This window comes from Oncorhynchus clarkii, chromosome 14 (genome assembly GCF_045791955.1).
Source record: "Oncorhynchus clarkii lewisi isolate Uvic-CL-2024 chromosome 14, UVic_Ocla_1.0, whole genome shotgun sequence".
Classification (NCBI taxonomy): domain Eukaryota; kingdom Metazoa; phylum Chordata; class Actinopteri; order Salmoniformes; family Salmonidae; genus Oncorhynchus; species Oncorhynchus clarkii.
The window spans coordinates 6,472,443-6,492,500 of NC_092160.1; the positions used below are offsets into that span (position 1 = coordinate 6,472,443).

The 20,058-nt window shown below is 46.1% G+C and overlaps 2 protein-coding genes across 2 annotated transcripts in view; one reads left to right on the top strand and one right to left on the bottom strand.

Moving 5' to 3' along the window:
- The window catches only part of LOC139366186 (dedicator of cytokinesis protein 2-like), a 155,079-nt gene that overhangs the window by 47,065 nt on the left and 87,956 nt on the right, over positions 1-20,058 (top strand). Inside the window, exons 25-26 of the mRNA XM_071103373.1 lie at positions 7,832-7,974; positions 15,444-15,539. Coding sequence (XP_070959474.1) covers positions 7,832-7,974; positions 15,444-15,539 — 239 coding nt within the window. The remainder of the gene's footprint in view (positions 1-7,831; positions 7,975-15,443; positions 15,540-20,058) is intronic.
- Positions 18,856-20,058, bottom strand: part of LOC139366111 (protein INSYN2B-like) — a 13,717-nt gene continuing 12,514 nt past the window's right edge. The window contains exon 3 of the mRNA XM_071103213.1: positions 18,856-19,105. Coding sequence (XP_070959314.1) covers positions 18,940-19,105 — 166 coding nt within the window. The 3' untranslated portion in view covers positions 18,856-18,939. The remainder of the gene's footprint in view (positions 19,106-20,058) is intronic.

Genomic DNA, 20,058 nt, shown 5'->3' on the forward strand with positions numbered 1-20,058 from the left:
ATGCCAGGAGAACGCTATCTGCCCCAATGCATTGTGCCAACTAAAGTTTGGTGGAGAATGAATAATGGTCTGGGGCGGTTTTTTATGGTTTGGGCTAAGCCCCTTAGTTCCAGTGAAAATAAATGTTACGCTACAGCATACTATGATATTCTGTGATTCCAACTTTGTGGCAACAGTTTGGGGAAGGCCCTTTCCTGTTTCAGCATGACAATTCCCCCATGCATAAAGCAAGGTCCATACAGAAATGGTTTGTTGAGATTGGTGTGGAAGAACTTGACTGGTCTGCACATATCCCTGACCTCAACCCCATCTAACACCTTTTTGTGATGAATTGGAACACCGACTGTGAGCCAGGCCTAATCGCCCAACATCAGTGCCCAACTTCACTAATGCTCTTGTGGCTGAATGGAAGCAAGTTCCTGCAGCAAAGCCTTCCCAGAAGAGAGGAGGCTGTTATAGCAGCAAAGGGGGTACCAACTCCATTTTAATGCCCATGATTTTGCAATGAGATGTTCGACAAGCAGGTGTCCACATACTTTCGGTCCCCAGTGTCCCCTTACTAATAGTTAGTGCTTGTTCCCCAACTATTCCCTACCAGTGAATTAAGGAAGTTCTGACAAAGTTTGAGGATATTTTTCAACTAAAGTAAAGGACAGTAATGTTAGGAGTAAAGTAGGAAGTCCAGGTTTCGATAGGCAGTCAGATGTTAATGTGTCATGAAAGGAGTGGGGATATTTGGCCTGGAAAAGCAGTTTTATACTCTGACTGAATGGGAGCTAATAATTTAGGTTTTTACCCCGCTAGTCAAGACCGAGTAAACATGTATCTGACACTGAGACAAGACCGAGACACTCATGTGGTCCAGAGACCAGACTCGAGACCAAGACTGGTCTCGAGTACTACAACACTGCCTTCGACCATACCCAGTTCAAAGGCACTTCAATCTTTTCTCTTGCCCATTGACCCTCTGAATGGCACACATACACAATCCATGTCTCAGTTGTCTCAAGGTTTAAAAATCCTTTAACCTGTCTCCTCCCCTTCATCTACACTGATTGAAGTGGATTTAACAAGTGACATCAATAAGGGTCAAAGCTTTCACCTGGCCAGTCTATGTCTATGTCTAAAGAGCAGGTGTTCTTAATGTTTTGAACACTTAGTGTACATGCATATATAGTATTCTGTACTGCTATTGGTAGGTAGTCATAGCAGAGTGAACTCAGCATTCCATATATTCAGCATAGTAAACAACATTACAGATATGTGATTGGCACATATTCACCCATCTGTTCCATAGAAAATTTGTATAACCTTTATGCTAATGAATCTGGAGTGGTGTGTGTGTGTGTTTGTGTGTGTGTTTGTGTGTGGATGTGGGTGTGGGTGTGTGTGGGTGGGTGGCAGGTGTACTGGTTCAGTCCTTGATGTCCCCAGCTACAGATTCATCTGTGAAAAAGGCAGATTAGAAGTCAGTCAGAGATATTAATCAGATATTAATCAAAGATATTTATCATAAACAAGCCCTGTCCCTGCAGGGCTTTCTCTTATGAAAGAAACCACAATAATATCTACCACATTATTATAATAAGTATGGTAGTCATGCCTGATGTGTGTGTGTGTATATGTGTGTGTGTGTGTGTGTGTGTGTGTGTGTGTGTGTGTGTGTGTGTGTGTGTGTGTGTGTCTGTGTGTGTGTGTGTGTGTGTGTGTGTGTTTGAATGCCCATGTTGGTATGAGACCATACCTACACTATGTGTATTTTGATTCTATACATGAGTAATGCATATGAGCACCCCAAACAAAAACAGATAGAACTAACAGCATACACTGTGGGGTTCTACCTGATCTGCCCAAATCATCTTTGATCACAGCTCTGAACCCATCCCAAATGCAATGATTAGTTACTATGGAAACGGTTGGGTGATGAATTTGGGAGTGTGTGTGTGTGTGGGGGGGGGGGGGGGGAGAAGTAAGAATAGAGTTTTGTCATTCTGGGAAATGTGCCAGCACAAGCAGCGCAAGTCTCTCTCTATGCTCATGCGCTAGGGAAGTGAGTTCGCAAACACTGGAAGTGTGCACAGTCTTCACAAACAAACTGTATATGTCCCAACTCAGAATCAGAATAAGCTTCCCTCAAAAATCTTGCTTCTTGCACGGCATGTGAATGTTTTAAAGATATTATTCTGACTATTGGTCAGTCACTGGGATCTGCTTGTAACACCAGCCACACTACACGATAAAGTTAAGACTATTCTGACACTGACAGAACTTTGTCGGAACCTACGGCCCGCCACGTAGTGTTACTTAATCAGCAGATGTATACCCTGTCACACTGAACGAGACAAAACCTACGAATTTGTTTGGGATGGCAAACTCATGGCATAAAATGGCTAAAATCGTACAGTCTGTGGGTGGGGTTTGAGGAAGAGGACAGACACGGTATAATGACAAATAAATCAGTGACTTAATCCAGAACTCTCTGTCTATCCACTTATCAGTCCAACAAACCAGACAGACAGAAGGACACAGTCAGAGTGAGTTGGCCTATCACCAGTCCTCTCCGACCCTGTACATTTAACGGTTTGTTCCAGGGTTGGTCTCCCCTATTACCATCTCATTCTCCCCTTCTCAATCTGACTTTGAGCCAGGGATGACAACTAACCATAGAGAGAGAGGAGGGGAGGGGAGGGGAGGGGAGGAAGAAATAGTAATTGAAATGGCACCTTATTACCATGCTAGATAGTTTATTGTGTTGGCTGTGACTCGGTGGCGTGAAATGAAAAATGGAAAGGAGCTTTTCAGCTGGCTGCTGATTTATCATGGCTGTTACCACCACTGCCCGCCAGCTAGAGATGGCTGTCCATTTCTACTTAATTAGACATACACAAACACTACCCACACGCACATCGTGTATGCGCGCACACACACACACGAATACACAAAAACAGAGACTAACAGAGTAAACACCAGTTTTAGAACTGAATAAAGATTAGTACTTCAGGCTATGTGTACATGTCTGTGTGTCTAACAGGGTGATGCTCAATTTAGAATTGAATAGATAATGCCTCAAATTCCAATTCAATTCTTGAATTTGAATTGAATTGCTGAATTGAAGTAGTAGACAGGATACAGAATTGCAAATCGAATTTGAATGAAAGGAAATATAATTCAATTCAGTGAAATTCAAATGCCTATTATATTCTATATTACGAATAGTCTATACAAATATACCACAGGAGGTCGGTGGCAACTTAATTGGGGAGGGCAGCTCGATTCCATGTGTTTGAAGCCATTCCACTTACTGGATGTGGTCTTCAGAAGAGCAGCCCGGGCTCTCTTCCAGGTATGGCGATAGATGCAGACGAACATCTGGGCATAGGGTATGCTGACTTCTTGCTCAAGGAAGAGAAGGGGCTGATATCCCAAGGAACACTCGAAGGGCGAGAAACCAGTGGCTGAGCAGGGAAGGGTGTTACGGGCATATTCCACCCACACAAGTTGCTGGCTCCAGGGGGTGGGGTTGGCGGAGACGAGGCAACGAAGAGCCGCCTCCAGGTTGTGAGATTGGCCGTTAGATTGGGGGTGAAAACCAGAGGACAGGCTGGCCAACAACCCAATGAGGGTGCAGAACTCCTTACAGAACGAGAACTGAGGACCATGGATCCATGGATCCGGAAGACATCCTGCACCACGGGCTGAGCTGACTCCTTGGCTGAGGGTAACTTGGGAAGGAGAATAAAATGGGCGGCTTTAGAAAACCTATCCACCAACGTCAGGACAATGGTGTTGCCATCTGACGGAGGAAGACCAGTAACAAAGTCCAAGGATATGTGGGACCAGGGGCGGTGAGGAAGAGGGAGTGGATGAAGAAGACCAGCCAGAGCTTATTTTGTGCACACACAGTGCAGGTGGCGATAAATGAGGAGACATCAGGAACCATGGAAGGTCACCAAAAGTATCATCAAATGAAAGCCAAGGTCCGACGGGAGCCTGGGGGGCAGGTCAGTCTCGAGGAATGTGCCCATTCCAGGACCGGGGAACAGGAAGAGCCCGGGAAAAACATCCGGTTAGCCTTACCGACCAGGCTATCTATACCCCAGATGAGTGCAGCCTCCAGACAGGAGGTAGGGAGGATGGTCTCGGGGTCAGATAGGGTAACAGCAGGGCTATTCAAATTTGAGAGTGCATCAGGCTTCACATTTTTGGACCACGTTGGGCCTTGAATAGAGCTGAGGCACTTGACGGTGTGGAGATATTCCAGGTTCTTATGGTCAGTCTACACTAAGACTGGGTGTTCCGCTCCTTCCAACCAGCGCCTCCACTTCTCCAATGCCCTCTTGACGGAGGGATAGTTCGCGATTACCCACATCACAGTTCCTCTCAGCAGGGGTAATACGATGGGAAAGACAATCGCAGGGGTGCAGCTTTTGGTCCTGGGCAGAACACTGGGACAGGATGGCCCCCACTCCGACATCCGAGGCATCGACCTCCACCACAAACTGATGGGATGGGTCCAGATGGATTAAGATGGGGGCTGTAGTGAATCGATGTTTGACGTTCGAGAACACCTGGTCAGCTGCTGGAGACCATGTGAACAGAACCTTGGGAGAGGTGAGTGCTGAGAGGGTGGAAGCAAGGGTGCTGTAACCCTGGATTAAGCGGCGGTAGAAATGAGCAAATCCCAGGAAACCCTGCACTCTGGATGTGGGTTGAGGCCAATCCACCACTGCTCTCATCTTGTCCTGCACAGATGACATATCCTAGGAAGAAGATGGTGGAGCGATGGAATTCACACTTCTCCGCTTTAACGAAAGTCTGGTTCTCCAGGAGACGCTGAAGGACCTGTCAGACGTGGAGGACGTGCTCTTGAGTTGAACGGGAAGACAAGGATGTCGTCGAGGTAGACAAGCACGAACCAGAACAGCATGTCCCGGAGCACATCGTTGACCAGGGCCTGGAACACAGCGGGAGTGTTTGTCAGTCCAAATGGCATAACCAAGTACTCATAGTGCCTACTAGCCATGTTAAAGGCTGTCTTCCACTTGTCTCCTTCCCGTATCCAAACCAGATGGTATGTGTTCCGAAGGTCCATCTTTGAGAAGACGGTCACACCCTGAAGAGGTTCGAAAGCTGAGGAGATGAGGAGTGGTAGAAGGTAGCGTTTTTTAACTGTGATGTCTTTAAGGCCCCGGTAGTCGATACACGGGCTCAGGGCTTTGTCCTTCTTCTCTACAAAGAAGAGCGGGAGAGGCGGGAGAGGCAGATGAATGAACACTCCCTACCGCGCAGTCTGCCACACTATGGTAGCTTCCGTGCAGCCTTTCTCCCGGACAACGGAGAATCAAACACCTTCCTAACCTCCGCCACGAACTCCTCCAGAGTGAGGCAAACGGTGGATTGTTGCTCCCACACCGCTGTCGCCCAGGTGAGAGCCCTCCTGGACATCAGCATTATAAGATACGCTATCTTCGAGTGATCCGAGGGAAACGACGAGGGCGGAGGAGACACAGTGTTGTGGAGCTGTTCCGGGTCTGCTGGGTCAGTCAGGGCCAGTTCGTACTATCACGGCTCAGGCTAAGAACCAGATGCAGACAAAGGAGGCGGATAGTACGAGTCTCAGAGTTTATTACAGTAAAATGGGCAGGCGAAAGGTAGGTCGTAATCCAAATCAGAGTCAGGCAGGTACAGAACGGCAGGCAGGGTCAGGACAGGCAGAAAGGTCAGAACTGGGAAGACTAGGAACAACTAAAATTAGAGCACAGGAAACACGGAAACACGCTGGTAGGACTTGATGGGACAAGACGAACAGACAAACAGAAAACACAGTTATAAATGCACAGGGAATCATTTTTTATTGATTTTATTTCACCTCTATTTAACCAGGTAGGCCAGTTGAGAACAAGTTCTCATTTACAACTGCGACCTGGCCAAGATAAAGCAAATCAGTGCGACACAAACAACAACACAGAGTTACACATGGAGTAAACAAACGTACAGTCAATAACACAATATAAAAAGTCTATATACAGTGTGTGCTAATGGCGTGAGGAGTTAAGGCAATAAATAGGCCATAGTAGCGAAGTAATTACAATTTAGCAAATTAACACTGGAGTGATAGATGAGCAGATGATGATGTGCAAGTAGAAATACTGGTGTGCAAAATAGCAAAAAAGTAAATAAAAACAATATGGGCATGAGGTAAGTAGATTGGATGGGCTATTTACAGATGGGCTGTGTACAGCTGCAGCGATCCGTTAGCTGCTCAGAAAGCTGATGTTTAAAGTTAGTGAGGGAGATATAAGTCTCCAACTTCAGCAACTTTTGCAATTCGTTCCAGTTATAATGGGTGAAGATAGGAGATACCTGGTGGGGGGGGGGGGGGGGGGGGGGGGGGGGGGTGGAGACAAGCACAAAGACAGGTGAAACAGATCAGGACGTGACAGTTATGCTGCATTCTGACCTGTCAGATTCAATGAAACTCTCATGTTCTGTGTGGAAATGATTTTAATTGCACTGCGTTAAATTCCACTTTCTGTCACTCAAACTCAAATGATCCTGTGGGGTGTATCCAATTCAATTTGAGTTTTAATTCCAAAATTCTGAATTGAGCACAACCCTGGTGTGTACTTGGTGGGTGAAGATTAGAAATGGTCTCCTCTAGCCAAAGTTTAGCATTTCAATTGATCTCATTTCAATTTATCTCACAAGACCTGTTGTTCACCATCGAATCCCTTTATATGTGTGGTAGGTGAAATACATATGAGGCCTTTTTTGTCTCACTACACACTCACACACAGTTGAAGTGGCCTGGCCTTGAAAATGGCTTGCTGTGTAATTTAGTTATTTTGGTTTTGGCTGGTACAGTAACACTGTGATTGGAGAACCTGGCAGCACTTAAAAAAATATATTTGAGCTCCTTCTCACCCCCTCATCCCATCTCTGCCTCTCACCTGTGTTTAATAAATGTTGTCTCAGTCTATTTCATGTCCCTATGACAGACTGCTGTCCTGTCCAGGAGGTTGTGCTTGTACATCAAGCTGCCTCACGTTGCAGAAACACGAGATATACTCGTGCTCAATGGGCCATTCTGGCTTGGACAAGGCTAACTTACTTACTATTTCATGGATCACCAGCCAGCTGGGTTGTATTGTAGCCCAATATGTTTGCGAAGTGCTTGGAGATGTTTACAAAATAAGAGATTCGACACTATGCCTTATCTCTTACTCTCGCTGTTCACATAAACAGTAGCAGTTTCTGTTGTTCTTTCTCCATTTTATCTCCCTCGGTTTATGCCGTCTTTCTCTGTATCACTGAGCTGTGTTCTTTTATTTTGGCAGTGTCCTCCATCGCTCCTTTTCTTTCCCCCCTCCCTTCTCCCTCCCCCTCTCGCCTCCTCTTCCTCTTTCTTAACCCTGTCTCCCCTCTCCTCCCTCTCCCTTATCCCTCTCCCACCTGTCCTTTCTCTCTTTCTCAGTGCAGTGATTGAGTGCTAGGTCTGACCCAGTCTGTCTCAGCAGGCCTTGCCTACTCTCTGTTAATAATGACTCTAACGAGATTCTGCCTAAATGAGCTTTTAATGTGCTGAGTCTACCTGCGGCTAGAGAGAGAGAGAGAGAGAGGGAGAGAGAGGGAGGTAAGGAAAAATAGTGAGGGAGTAGAGAGGGGAGAGTATTGACTTTAAGTGTTGTGTGTGGTTGTGCAGTTTTAGACTCCCTGCATACTGCATGTGTACTGTTGTTTGACCACCCGCGTGTGTGTGTGTGTGCATGCTTGAGTTGTCTGTCCATATGGATGGAACTTGACAATCCTGAATATGTGTTGTGTCCCTCAGAGTGCCGGGACATCCTGCTACCCATGATGCTTCGGGAGCTAAGCGAAACGCTGAAGGACATGGGTCAGGGGCCCCATGACGACCGGAGGAACAGCGTGGAGCTGCTCAACAACATCCTGGAGGTCCTCAGCAGAGACAATGTGGTGAGACACACACAGCCTATCAGAACACAGCTTACTGATACACTGACCAATCAGAGAGCACCATGCTTGGATATAGTCTGAGCTTAAAGGAAAATTCCACCTAAAAACTATCTTTTGGTATTTGTTTTATTAGTCCATTGTTGATATAGTTCCACAATGTTTTGCATGTCAGCAGTCAGGTTTTCAAGAGGGTATGCTGCATTTATGGATTTTGAAAGTTGTTGCTCCTCCTTTCCGCATCCTTTGACTCTTACTTTCCCCGTTCCGACACAGCCCTCCCCTCCCCCTCCGTGGCTGAGTAGCTTACAGCATGCTCACAGAACAGGGTTGCGGGCAGCTGAGCGAAAATGGAGGAAAACTTAACCTCCGCAGGACCTATCATCCTTTCACTCCCTCTGCTTTACCTTCTCTTCCTCTGTATCTGCTGCTAGAGCCACTTTTTACCCCCTTTTTCTCCCCGATTTCGTGGTATCCAATTGTTAGTAGTTACTATCTTGTCCCATTGCTACAACTCCCGTACGGGCTCGGGAGAGACGAAGGTCGAAAGCCATGCGTCCTCCGAAACACAACCCAACCAAGCTGCACTGCTTCTTAACACAGTGCGCATCCAACCCGGAAACCAGCCGCACCAATGTGTCAGAGGAAACACTGTGCACCTGGTGACCTGGTTAGCGCACACTGCGCGTGGCCTGCCACAGGAGTCGCCAGTGCGCGATGAGACAGGGATTTCCCTACCGGCCAAACCCTCCCTAACCCGGACGACGCTAAGCCAATTGTGCGTCTCCCCATGGACCTCCCGGTCGCGGCAGGCTGCGACAGAGCCTGGGCTCGAACCCAGGGTCTCTGGTGGCACAGCGCCACCTGGGAGCCCCCCCCCCCCCCCCCTTCTCCCTTTCTGCGGACAACTTTGGAGACATACGCTCCTCATTCACTCAGCATACTGAGTCCATTGGTCCCACTCGCACAGAACTATTCTACGCCTTGACCTCTTTCTCTCCAGATGAAATCCTGCGACTAGTGATTCCAGCGACGTGACAACCTGCCCTGCCCACTCGACCCCATCCCTTCCTCCCTCCTCCAGACCATCTCTGGAGACCTTCTCCCATCCCTTCCTCCCTCCTCCAGACCATCTCTGGAGACCTTCTCCCATCCCTTCCTCCCTTCTCCAGACCATCTCTGGAGACCTTCTCCCATCCCTTCCTCCTTCCTCCAGACCATCTCTGGAGACCTTCTCCCATCCCTTCCTCCCTCCTCCAGACAATCTCTGGAGACCTTCTCCCATCCCTTCCTCCCTTCTCCAGACCATCACTGGAGACCTTCTCCCATTCCTTACTTCTCACATCAACTCATCCCTTATCACTGGCTGTGCCACCTCTGACGTCAAGTTGGCCAGAGTTGCTCCCCTCCTCAAGAAACCAACCCTCGACCCCCTCTGACGTCAACAACTACAGACCAGTATCCCTTCTTTATTTTCTTTCCAAAACACTTGAATGTGCTGTCTATGACCAACTTTCTCCCTATCTCTCTCGGAGTGATGTTCTTGACCCTAACCAGTCGGACTTCAAGACGGCTCACTTAACTGACTTTGCTGAAAACGTGTTTGCTGTGATACGTGGTTGTCTCAACTAGCTATTTTAAGATGAATGCATTAACCGTAAGTCGCTCTGGATAAGAGTGTCTGCCACATGACTCAAATGTAAAAGGGCGTTATAACTTAAATGTGATTGATTGATACTGATTCATCAGAAAGCTTCATTCTGGGGCACTTACCAATCACGCACATGGTGACATAGTGTTTAGTAGATCAATCACTGAGCTCACCTGCTGACACGTACGTTGTACAACCTGTTATCCAACGCACCCACCCACTCACAAAGTGAAAAACAAACACACATCTTCAATATCCTACAGCGGCTTGTTAATTGCTTAAGCAATTTGTTGACAGCCCACAGAGCCTTTGAAGGGAAGTTAGGACTGTTTTCCCTTTATTTACTTTGTTGGCACTAATGAATCCTGAGAAAATATGGAGAGAGTGAGAGGGGGTGGGGGAGAAGGAGAGGGAGAGAAGGGAAGAGAAAGAGAGGGAGATGGAGGGACGGATACGCAAATGAACTTAAAGGGAGTTTGAGGGTAAATTGTGACTTTACATCAGAGACAGACAGAGTTAGCCTAGAGGTACGGTATGTGTTCCGGGTTTAGAGCCTCTCTGCCTCTAGCAGTTTAATCTACTGCGTTGAATCCCTTAAGTCTTAGCGAGTCCTGGCTTTGGTGCGCTTGGGAGAGCTTTACAACATATGGAGTGATTATTTTTCCGTCCCAGACGCAACCGTGTCAATATAAAATCTCCCTACCCCTGTGTATCACCACTCAGATTACAGACAAGTCAATCTGCCTGGTATCTCACAGACAAAAAGAGCAAATATGAGAGATTAGATCTGTGAGTGAGAAAGAGGGGGGGAATAATAAATTAAACCACAATTCATAGAGAGATGAAGAGAGGAATTATGGGGTGGATAAAATTGAATACTTATAGATGGAAGAGAGAGAAAGAGTACGGAAGGCGGAAGAGTGATCCATCACAGAAAAAGAGAAAAACAATTTGCAAGGAGAGAAGACAAACGATGGAGGAGAGAGAAGGTATCGCCAGGGGTTTGCATAGTTCTGCGTGCTCCCATTTCATTTACACAGTCTCTCTTCGGTCTCCTCTCTCGTCCCCTCTATTTTTTCATCTCTCTTCTCTCCTTCTCCTCTCACCATCTCTCCCCTCTCTTTCCCTCCTCCCTTCCTCTGTCCATACCTATTTCCCCTCTGTCTCTCTCATTCCATCTCCATCTCTCTCCTCTCCCTCTTCTCTCTCTCATCTCCTCAATCTCTCTCCTCTAGATGCTTCCTCACTGCGCTGCAGACTGAGTGATTGCCGTGGGGATTTAGAGGGTACCTGATTAAGTTGTCACGCCAAACATTTCTTTGATCTAGAGAGGGGAGAGACCGATGAGAATGTCCTGGGGAATAACACACTGTGTGTGTGTGTGGGTGCACGTGAGTGTGCTTGGGTGTGATGCTGCAGGAGGGGTTGTGAGAAAGAGTTTGTTTGAGGAAGCATTGTGTGCCTCTGATTTACTGAGGCGAGGGTGTCTGTGTGTGCTTGTCAACGTGAGTGTGGGTTTGGGGGATAGAGACGATACAAAAACGATGCAATCAGATTTAGTCATTCAGTTATAGGAACAGCTGCTTCTATCAAACCTGCGTGTGTGTGTGTGTGATGACACTCTACCTCCGCTCTGTTTACCTTGACTGTATCCAGTGACTCAAGTCAGAAATGTTAATTTAATTTAATCATGCCTGCCTGCCCCAAATCAATCCCTTTAAATCATGCATATACATGACAGGCCACACACACTGTGATGACACACACACACATCCTTCCATTAATTATTCAATTATTCTTCCTCTCTCTTTTGGCACATACACACTGTGGATATGGCTAGAACTAGTTTGGGTAGAACCGTTTTTAAGGCCTGATTCACACGGTCTCCTCTGAATAGTTGATGTTGAGATGTGTCTGTTACTTGAACTCTGTGAAGCATATATTTGGGCTGCAATCTGAGGTACAGTTAACTCTAATGAACTTATTCTCTGCAGCAGAGGTAACTATTAGTCTTCATGAGAGCCAGTTTCCTCATAGCTCTTGATGGTTTTTGCGACTGCACCTGAAGAAACTTTCAAAGTAATTGAAATGTTCCAGATTGACTGACCTTCATGTCTTAAAGTAATGATGGACTGATGTTTCTTTTTGCTTATTTGAGCTGTTCTTTCCATAATATGGACTTGGTCTTTTAGCAAATAGGGATATCTTCTGTATACCACCCCTACCTTGTCACAACACATCTGATTGGCTCAAACAGAAATTCCACAAATGAACTTTTAACAAGGGACACCTGTTAATGGAAATGCATTCCAGGTGACTACCTCATGAAGCTAGTTGAGAGAATGCCAAGAGTGTGCAAAGCTGTCATCAAGGCAAAGGGTGGCTACTTTGAAGAATCTCAAATATGAAATATATTTTTTGTTTAACACTTTTTTGGTTACTGCATGATTCCATATGTGTTATTTAATAGTTTGGATTATTCTACAATGTAGAAAATTGTAAAAAATAAAATAAAGAAAAACCCTTGAATGAGTAGGTGTGTCCAAACTTTTGACTGGTACTGTATATACTGAACAAAAATATAAATGTGACATGCAACAATTTCATTGATTTTACTGACTTACAGTTCATGTGAGGAAAGCTATGGATTTCAAATGACTGGGAATCTAGATATGTATCTGTTGGTCAAAGATACCTTTAAAAAAAATAGGCCTCACAATGGGCCTCAGGATCTCATCATGCTTTTTCTTTGCCTTCAAATTACCATTGATAACATGCAATTGTGTTGTTTGTCCTTAGATTATGCCTGCCCATACGATAACCCTACCGCCATCATGGGGCCCACACACGTGGTCTGCAGTTTTGAGGCCAGTTGGATGTAGTGCCAAATTCTTTACAACGAAGTTGGAGGCGGCTTATAGTAGAGTATACTGATCAATCGGAATCCACGCTTCAAGATTGTTTTGATCACGCGGACTGGGATATGTTCCGGGTAGCTTTTGAGAATAATATTGATGAATATACTGATACGGTGACTGAGTTTTATCAGGAAGTGTATAGGAGATGTTGTACCCACTGTGACTATTAAAACCTACACTAACTAGAAACCGTGGATAGATGGCAGCATTTGTGCAAAACTGAAAGCGCGAACCACCGCATTTAACCATGACAAGGTGACTGGGAATATGGCAGAATACAAAACAGTGTAGTTATTCCCTCCGCAAGGATATCAAACAGGCAAAACGTCAGTATAGAGACAAAGTGGAGTTGCAATTCAACGACTCAGACACGAGACTTATGTGGCAGGGTTGACAGACAATCACTTACTGCAAAAGGAAAATCAGCCACGTCGTGGACACCGATGTCTTGCTTCTGGACAAGTTAAACACCTTCTTTGCCCGCTTTGAGGATAAAACATTGCTACCAAGGACTGTGGGCTCTCCATTTCCATGGCCGACGTGAGTAAGACATTTAAGCGTGTTAACCCTCGCAAGGCTGCCGGCCCAGACGTCATCCCCAGCCGTGTCCTCAGAGCATGCGCAGACCAGCTGGCTGGTGTGTTTACGGACATTTTCAATCTCTCCCTATCCCAGTCTGCTGTCCCCACATGCTTCAAGAGGGCCACCATTGTTCCTGTACCCAAGAAAGCAAAGGTAACTGAACTAAACGACTAGCTTACCTGTCACCCTAGACGCATTTCAATTTGCTTACCTCCCCAATAGACCCACAGACGATGCAATCGCCATCGCACTGCACACTGCCCTATTCCATCTGGACAAGAGGAATACCTATGTAAGAATGCTGTTCATTGACTATAGCTCAGCATCCAACACCATAGTACCATCCAATCTCATCATTAAGCTCGAAGACCTGGGTCTGAACCCCGCCCTGTGCAGCTGGATCCTGGACCTCCTGACGGGCTCTGGGAGTGTGGTGCCAGGAAAATAGCCTCTCACTCAACGTCAACAAAACAAAGGAGATGATCGTGGACTTCAGGAAACAGCAGAGAGAGCACCCCCCCCTATGCACATCAACGTACCACAATGGAGAAGGTGGAAAGCTTCCTTGGCGTGGAAAGTTCCTCAGCGTACACATCACTGACAAACTGAAATGGTCCACCCACACAGACAGTGTGGTGAAGAAGGCGCAACAGTGCCTCTTCAACCTTAGGAGACTGTAGAAATTTGGCTTGGCACCTAAAACCACCTCACAAACTTTTACAGATGCACAATTGAGAGCATCCTGTCGGGCTGTATCACTGCCTGGTATGGCAACTGCACCACTCACAGCCACAGGGCTCTCCAGAGGGTAGTGCAGTCTGCCCAATGCATCACATGGGGGCAGACGGTGCCTGAACTACCTGCCCTCCAGGACACCTACAGCACCCAATGTCACAGGAAGGACAAGATCATCAAGGACAACAATCATCCGAGCCACTGCCTGTTCACCCCGTTATCATCCAGAAGGCGAGGTCAGTACAGGTGCATCAAAGCAGGGACCGAGAGACTGAAAAACAGCTTCTATCTCAAGGCCATCAGACTGTTAAATAGCCATCACTAGCACATTAGAGACTGCTGCCTATATACATAGACTTAAAATCACTGGCCACTTTAATGGAACACTAGTCACTTTAATAATGCTTACATATTTTTTTTACATACTCACATGTATATACTGTATTCTATTATATTCTACTGTATCTTAGTCTATGCCGCTCTGACATTGCTCACCCATTTAATGATATATTCTTATATATTAATTTACTTCGATTTGTGTGAATTGGGTATATGTTGTGAAACTGTGAGATATTACTGCACTGCCGGAGCTAGAAACGCAAGCATTTCGCTACACCCACAATTACAGCTGCTCAGCACGTGTATGTGACCAATAAAACATTTGATTTGATTTGAAGTAACATGTAAAGTGTTGGTCTCATTTTTTTTTAAGTTTTTTTTTTTTTACTCTTGAAAGTTGCAATCGTAGAATGCACAAGGTGATTGGGTAGTGCGTCATCGGTTCCTCTTGTCATGTCAGTCATTGTGGACCTTAGAGAGATATGTAAAACTTGTCCGAAATGTCCAGATCAACTAGCCCATGTCAGCTAACAGGTTTTTAGCTAGGTTGATGTTAGCCCATAAGTGTTTGAGTCACTCACATGTCACATGAATACACATTAGACATGGCAACATGTATAGATTTGCAAGAAAATGAGCTTTAAAACAGCTAAATGTTTCTCTGAGCCCCATGACAAAATGTGTAGAATTGCAGGTAATACGCTTTAAACCTGCAAAATGTTCTCTCCACCAACAAGAGGGGTGTGAACAGTTTGCGTCATGAACAGTGCTTGTGCCCATAGAAATCGACATGGCGCGTGCAGGTGGGGCACTTGATGTTTCCCAATGCTGGAAGGGGGGGCGGGCCTGAGGGAAAAAGTTTGGGAACCCCTACATATAAGGAACAGTCAGAAATGTGCGGTGACAGGGGCTGTTACTGACTTTATTATGGTTCCTTTGGGGACGTTTTGTATCGGGGGACAGTGAATTACTTTGGCGAGGCACAGAGAGAGAAAACGGAGTGCGTTGGAGAAGGTTGGGGAATTTTCTTTGGCAGAGATCTAAATAAAAAAAAAGAGCCGATGAACAATGGTAGTGTGCGCAGTTTAGGGCATGCATATGATTCTATCCAAGAAACTGCCAGGAAAGTGTATTTTTGGTCCAACTGATTCATGACCCTGCTTTCTCTCTCTCTCTCTCTCTCTCTCTCTCTCTCTCTCTCTCTCTCTCTCTCTCTCTTTTTTCTCTTTTCTCTCTCTCTTTCTCAGGGTGAGACATTCCAGCATATTCAGGACATAGTGGCCAGTCTCCTCAGGACCATCAACCGTACGGTCATTTCCATGGGTCGTGAGCATGCCCTGATTGTGAGTAATCCAAATGACCCTCCTAAGCGTTAGCCCCACTGGTGACCAGGCCACCATGCTCCTGGAGAGATTACACATATGCAGGGTTTTGCTCCAAACAAGCTGGCTTGGGTTCCCATACTGGCTTCCCAAGTCTCAATCCTACCTCCTACTGTAAGTTGTGCACATATAGATAATCTTGAACAGGCCTGGGTAAAGGCCGGCCCGGGGGGGGGGGGGGGGGGCGTATGTGGCCCGCGACCTGATTCAATACGGCCCGCGGAATCATGCTCGGATCTCGTAAAGAATTTGCGATAGCAAAGTTGTGAAAAACGTATTTGATATTGGATGAGAGCAGTGATGCACGTGACACGGCGCAGTTGTTGATATTCTTACGAGGCATAACCCCAGACTTTGAAATGACAGAGGAGCTTGCTTCAGTGCAGTCAATGAAGAGCACAACTACAAGGAAAGATTTATTGGAGGAGGTTAATAAGTGTGTGGCAAAGCTGGGACTGAGTTTTGAAAAGTTATCCAATGTGACCACTGATGGGTGCCCGAAAAAAACGTTGGCCTTTTGAAAAGGATGCAAGATCAAGTAGCTGAGCTGAACCCAGATCAGAAAATTATTTTCTTGCATTGCATTATTCATCAGGAGGTGCTCTGTAAATGTGTTCTGAAAATGAGCCATGGTGTGGATACAGTCACTAAAGTGGTAAACTTCATAAGAGCAAAATCTTTAAACCACAGGCAGTTTGTCTCACTGTTGGAAGAGACAGAGTCGTGCCATGCAGATCGCCCCTACCACACAAATGTGAAATGGTTGAGTTTGGAGAAGGTGCTTAAAAGGGTGTGGGACCTGAAGGGTGTGGGACCTGAAGGGTGTGGGACCTGAAGGGTGTGGGACCTGAAGGGTGTGGGACCTGAAGGGTGTGGGACCTGAGTTTTTGCAAATGAAAGGAAAATATGTGGATTTCCCTCAACTGCCAGATTAAGAATGGTTGGCTGATTTTTCCTTCATCGTGGACATCATGGCCCTCATGGCCCTCATGAATTAACTGAATTCCAAACGACAAGGGAAGGGCCTTTTTGCACATCAGATGTACAGCCTTGTCAAAGCCTTCAAAGGGAAAATTACTTCTCCTGACCCGTAAGTAGAAGCCAACAATCTCACCCACCTTCTGACACTACTAGTCTGTTCCCTATCAGATGACCAGCGGGAGAAGTATACATCGCTGCTGTGTGTTTCGAACAGTGAGTTGTCTCGTCGTTTTTGACGATTTCAGAGTGTTGGAAAAGGACATGCTGTTGGATTCCTCTCCTTTCACCTTCAATGTGGAAAACGCTCCCACAGACCTGCAACTTGAGCGTATCGATCTTCAGTCTGATGCAGTGATTGGAGAGCTATTCAAAACAATGTCACTGACGAGGTTCTATGCATCTCTCCATGAACAAAACTTTATAAAGATTAGGAGTCCTGCTCCGAAGATGTTTGTACTGTTTGGGTCAACCAACTGTAAGTATGCGAACAGACATTTTGAGTGATGAATTTAACAAGTCAAGGCACAGATCGTCTCTTACTGGCTCTCACCTCTCAGCAATCCTGAGCATAGAGACGTCAGAAACTATACCTGACTTCACTTCTCTAGTCAGTGCCTATCAGTACTCCTCACACCGATTAAATAGTTTAAATGTAATGTTGAGCTCTCTCTCTGTCTTGTGTGTTGGTGCATACCGTTAACAAGGGTTCTGTCCGTGGTGCTGAATGCACAGTGTACTTTTCCCTGCCTGTAGTTCGTTACACGATTAATAATGAAAATACCTACCAAAAGGAGAACATGGAAGTGGTTTATTTCTGTACATGTTAAAAAGTCAAATAAGTAGCATATCTGGATGTGATTTACAGTAGCTATATCTGTCAACACAGTCATACACATGATGTTTAACCCTGTAATATGGTTCTGGCCCGCGATGGCAATAATATATTCTAATGTGGCCCCTCCATGGAAAATAATTGCCCCACTGCTTTCGATCGCAGAGTACCGCCGCACACTGGCTGCTTTCTAAATCCTTCTCTTCAGTCCTTTTAGTGTTTCACAAATTGTTATTTGTGTCCTGCTGGTGGGTTGTGGCCAATTCAGTTTGGGCCACGGCTTAAAATTGGGTTCTGGCTAGAACTGATGGAGTTGTTTACTTAGTGTTTACTTGAAGGGAGACGCCCCCCCCCCCCCCCCCCCCAAGCTATAGGTGGGTCTAAAACACAGAAACTACTGATTGTTTCAGTCTGTAGACTTTCTTTCAGTTTAGTGACCTTTATTCTACCCTTTGAAATACCATGCTGTAGCCCTCTTATAGCCCTCCATCCGCTTTACCATTCATCCATAGTGGATGAACAGCTTCATCCTGAATGGTGGTGGTCAATAGTGCTTTAGGTGTGTCGTCATGGGAATAGGGAACCCCTGTTCAAGCAGGAAATTATCTGTTTTGTTTAAAATACACACTTTTATTGGATCCCAATATAACTATTGCAAACAACACAGCGAGAGGAAAAGGAAGAGAAAAGCATTGTGGGAGATCACACATGGGGATGGGAAGAGCGATCTATTAAAAAGCACTGATGTGGCAGGTTAGGGACCGGGGCTGATTATTGGTTAAACAGTAAATAGGGTGTGGTCTTGGAAGGAAAGGTTGAGATTATTATTGGTTGAGCTGGTGTTTTAGCCAATAGCGCTGTGGAAAAATGAAAGCTCATAGTGTAGAGTGGACATAATTGTAGTGTGTGTGCGTGTGCTTGTGTGTGTGTAAGTGATGTGTTTAGTGCTATACTGTGTGTGTATATTGTTTGTGCTGAGTATGACTCAGTAACTTTTTTGTTTTGCATATTGCGGGAGAATCCTGGTGAAAGCGTGTGTTGATTGGTTACATGGCCTGTCACTCTCTGAACGGATTGTAGATGGACTGGTCACTCTGTAGATCGTGGAATGTGAATAGGTGCTCATCTATGTTCAAGCACTGGGACCTTTGACCTAACTGAGTCACCACTAGACACTCTTAAACCGTGTCCCTTATGTGTCCAACCTAGCACAGTAGCACAGTAACTCTGTTGGTCAGGGACAAAGTCACTCAGTTTAGTGTCTCTTCAAAATCCAGTAACCAGTGATCCCAAGACTTGAACTCTATCAGTTGGTCCACACCTCATAGAGTTGTCCATGGTAACTTATTGCTCTCCATGTTATCCACACTCCAACTGTTTCTAAGGTGTAGCATCTCTGTAGCTCAGCTACCATAATAGTTCCTATAGCAACATCAAAGACACAGGAACAGTCGCCATGGTCCATCAACACACACCTGTCCAATCCCCTTGGTAACAGCAGCCCGCAACTTCTCCATGGCGACTGTACCCCCGGCGACGGATGTGTATCTATAGCCACCAGAAACACTTCTTGCGTAGCTTCTTGACACGGGCCTTGGCGCTGGGGCGGGAGGTGGGAGGTTTGGGGACAGGGAGGGGGACATCGTAAACCCCATCTAGAGTTTCCATCACTGGCTGGAACCTCCCCTCTTGCTGTCTGAAGTCATGCTCCACACTGGTGAGAAAGAGGTGGAGAGAGTGGGGGAGAGAGAGGGTGGGAGAGGAGGAAGAGAGAGTGGGGAGGGTGAGAGAGAAGGTGAGAGAGGGGGAGAAAGAGGTTGAAAGAGAGGCAGAGAGAGGTGGAGAAAAAATGAGAAAAGAGGGGGAGAGAGGGGGAGAAAAAGGGAGAAAGGGGGGGATAGAGGGGGAGAAAAGGGAGATAAGAGGGGGAGAGGGGGGAGAAAGAGGGAGAAAGGGGGGATAGAGGGGGAGAAAAGGGAGATAAGAGGGGGAGAGGGGGGAGAAAAAGGGAGAAAAGAGGGGGGGAGAGAAAAATGGAGAAAGAGGGGGAGCGAGGGGGATAGAGGGGGAGAAAAGGGGAGAAAAGAGGGGGAAGAAAAAGGGAGAAAATATGGGGAGGGGGAGAAAAGAGGGGGAGAGAGGTGGGAGAAAATGGAGAAAAGAGGGTGAGAGAGGGGGAGAAAGAGGTGGAGAAAGAGGTGGAGAAAGTTAGACACGTACACAAACATAAATTGCTTGTACTTATTCAAATGCCCTTTGATATAAATGTTGTTAGATGTGCACGGTAACATACACACATCAATGCACATGCTTAACACCTCTGAAAACACATGTGCTCTTTCAAGTGCACGCCTATGCACCCAATCAGACACACACACACACACTGAAGTAATTTCACGTTCACAGAATTCCTACGCTTCACGCACCACTATATCACAGGCTGGAGTAATGAGAGGAGTGGGAGGAGAGAGAAAGAGAGAGTAGAGGAGGAGCGAACTAGAGAGTCGTCCTAAAGTGTTGGAACTTAAAGAGAGGACTGAGTGAAACATGTATTTCCCCTGTGATGTTTTCAAAGCCCTCCCTCCCCTTGCCTTATCTTCTCGTTCTCTCTCTCTCTCTCCCTCTCTATCTCTCTCTCTCTCTCTCTCTCTTGCTTTATTTCTTTCT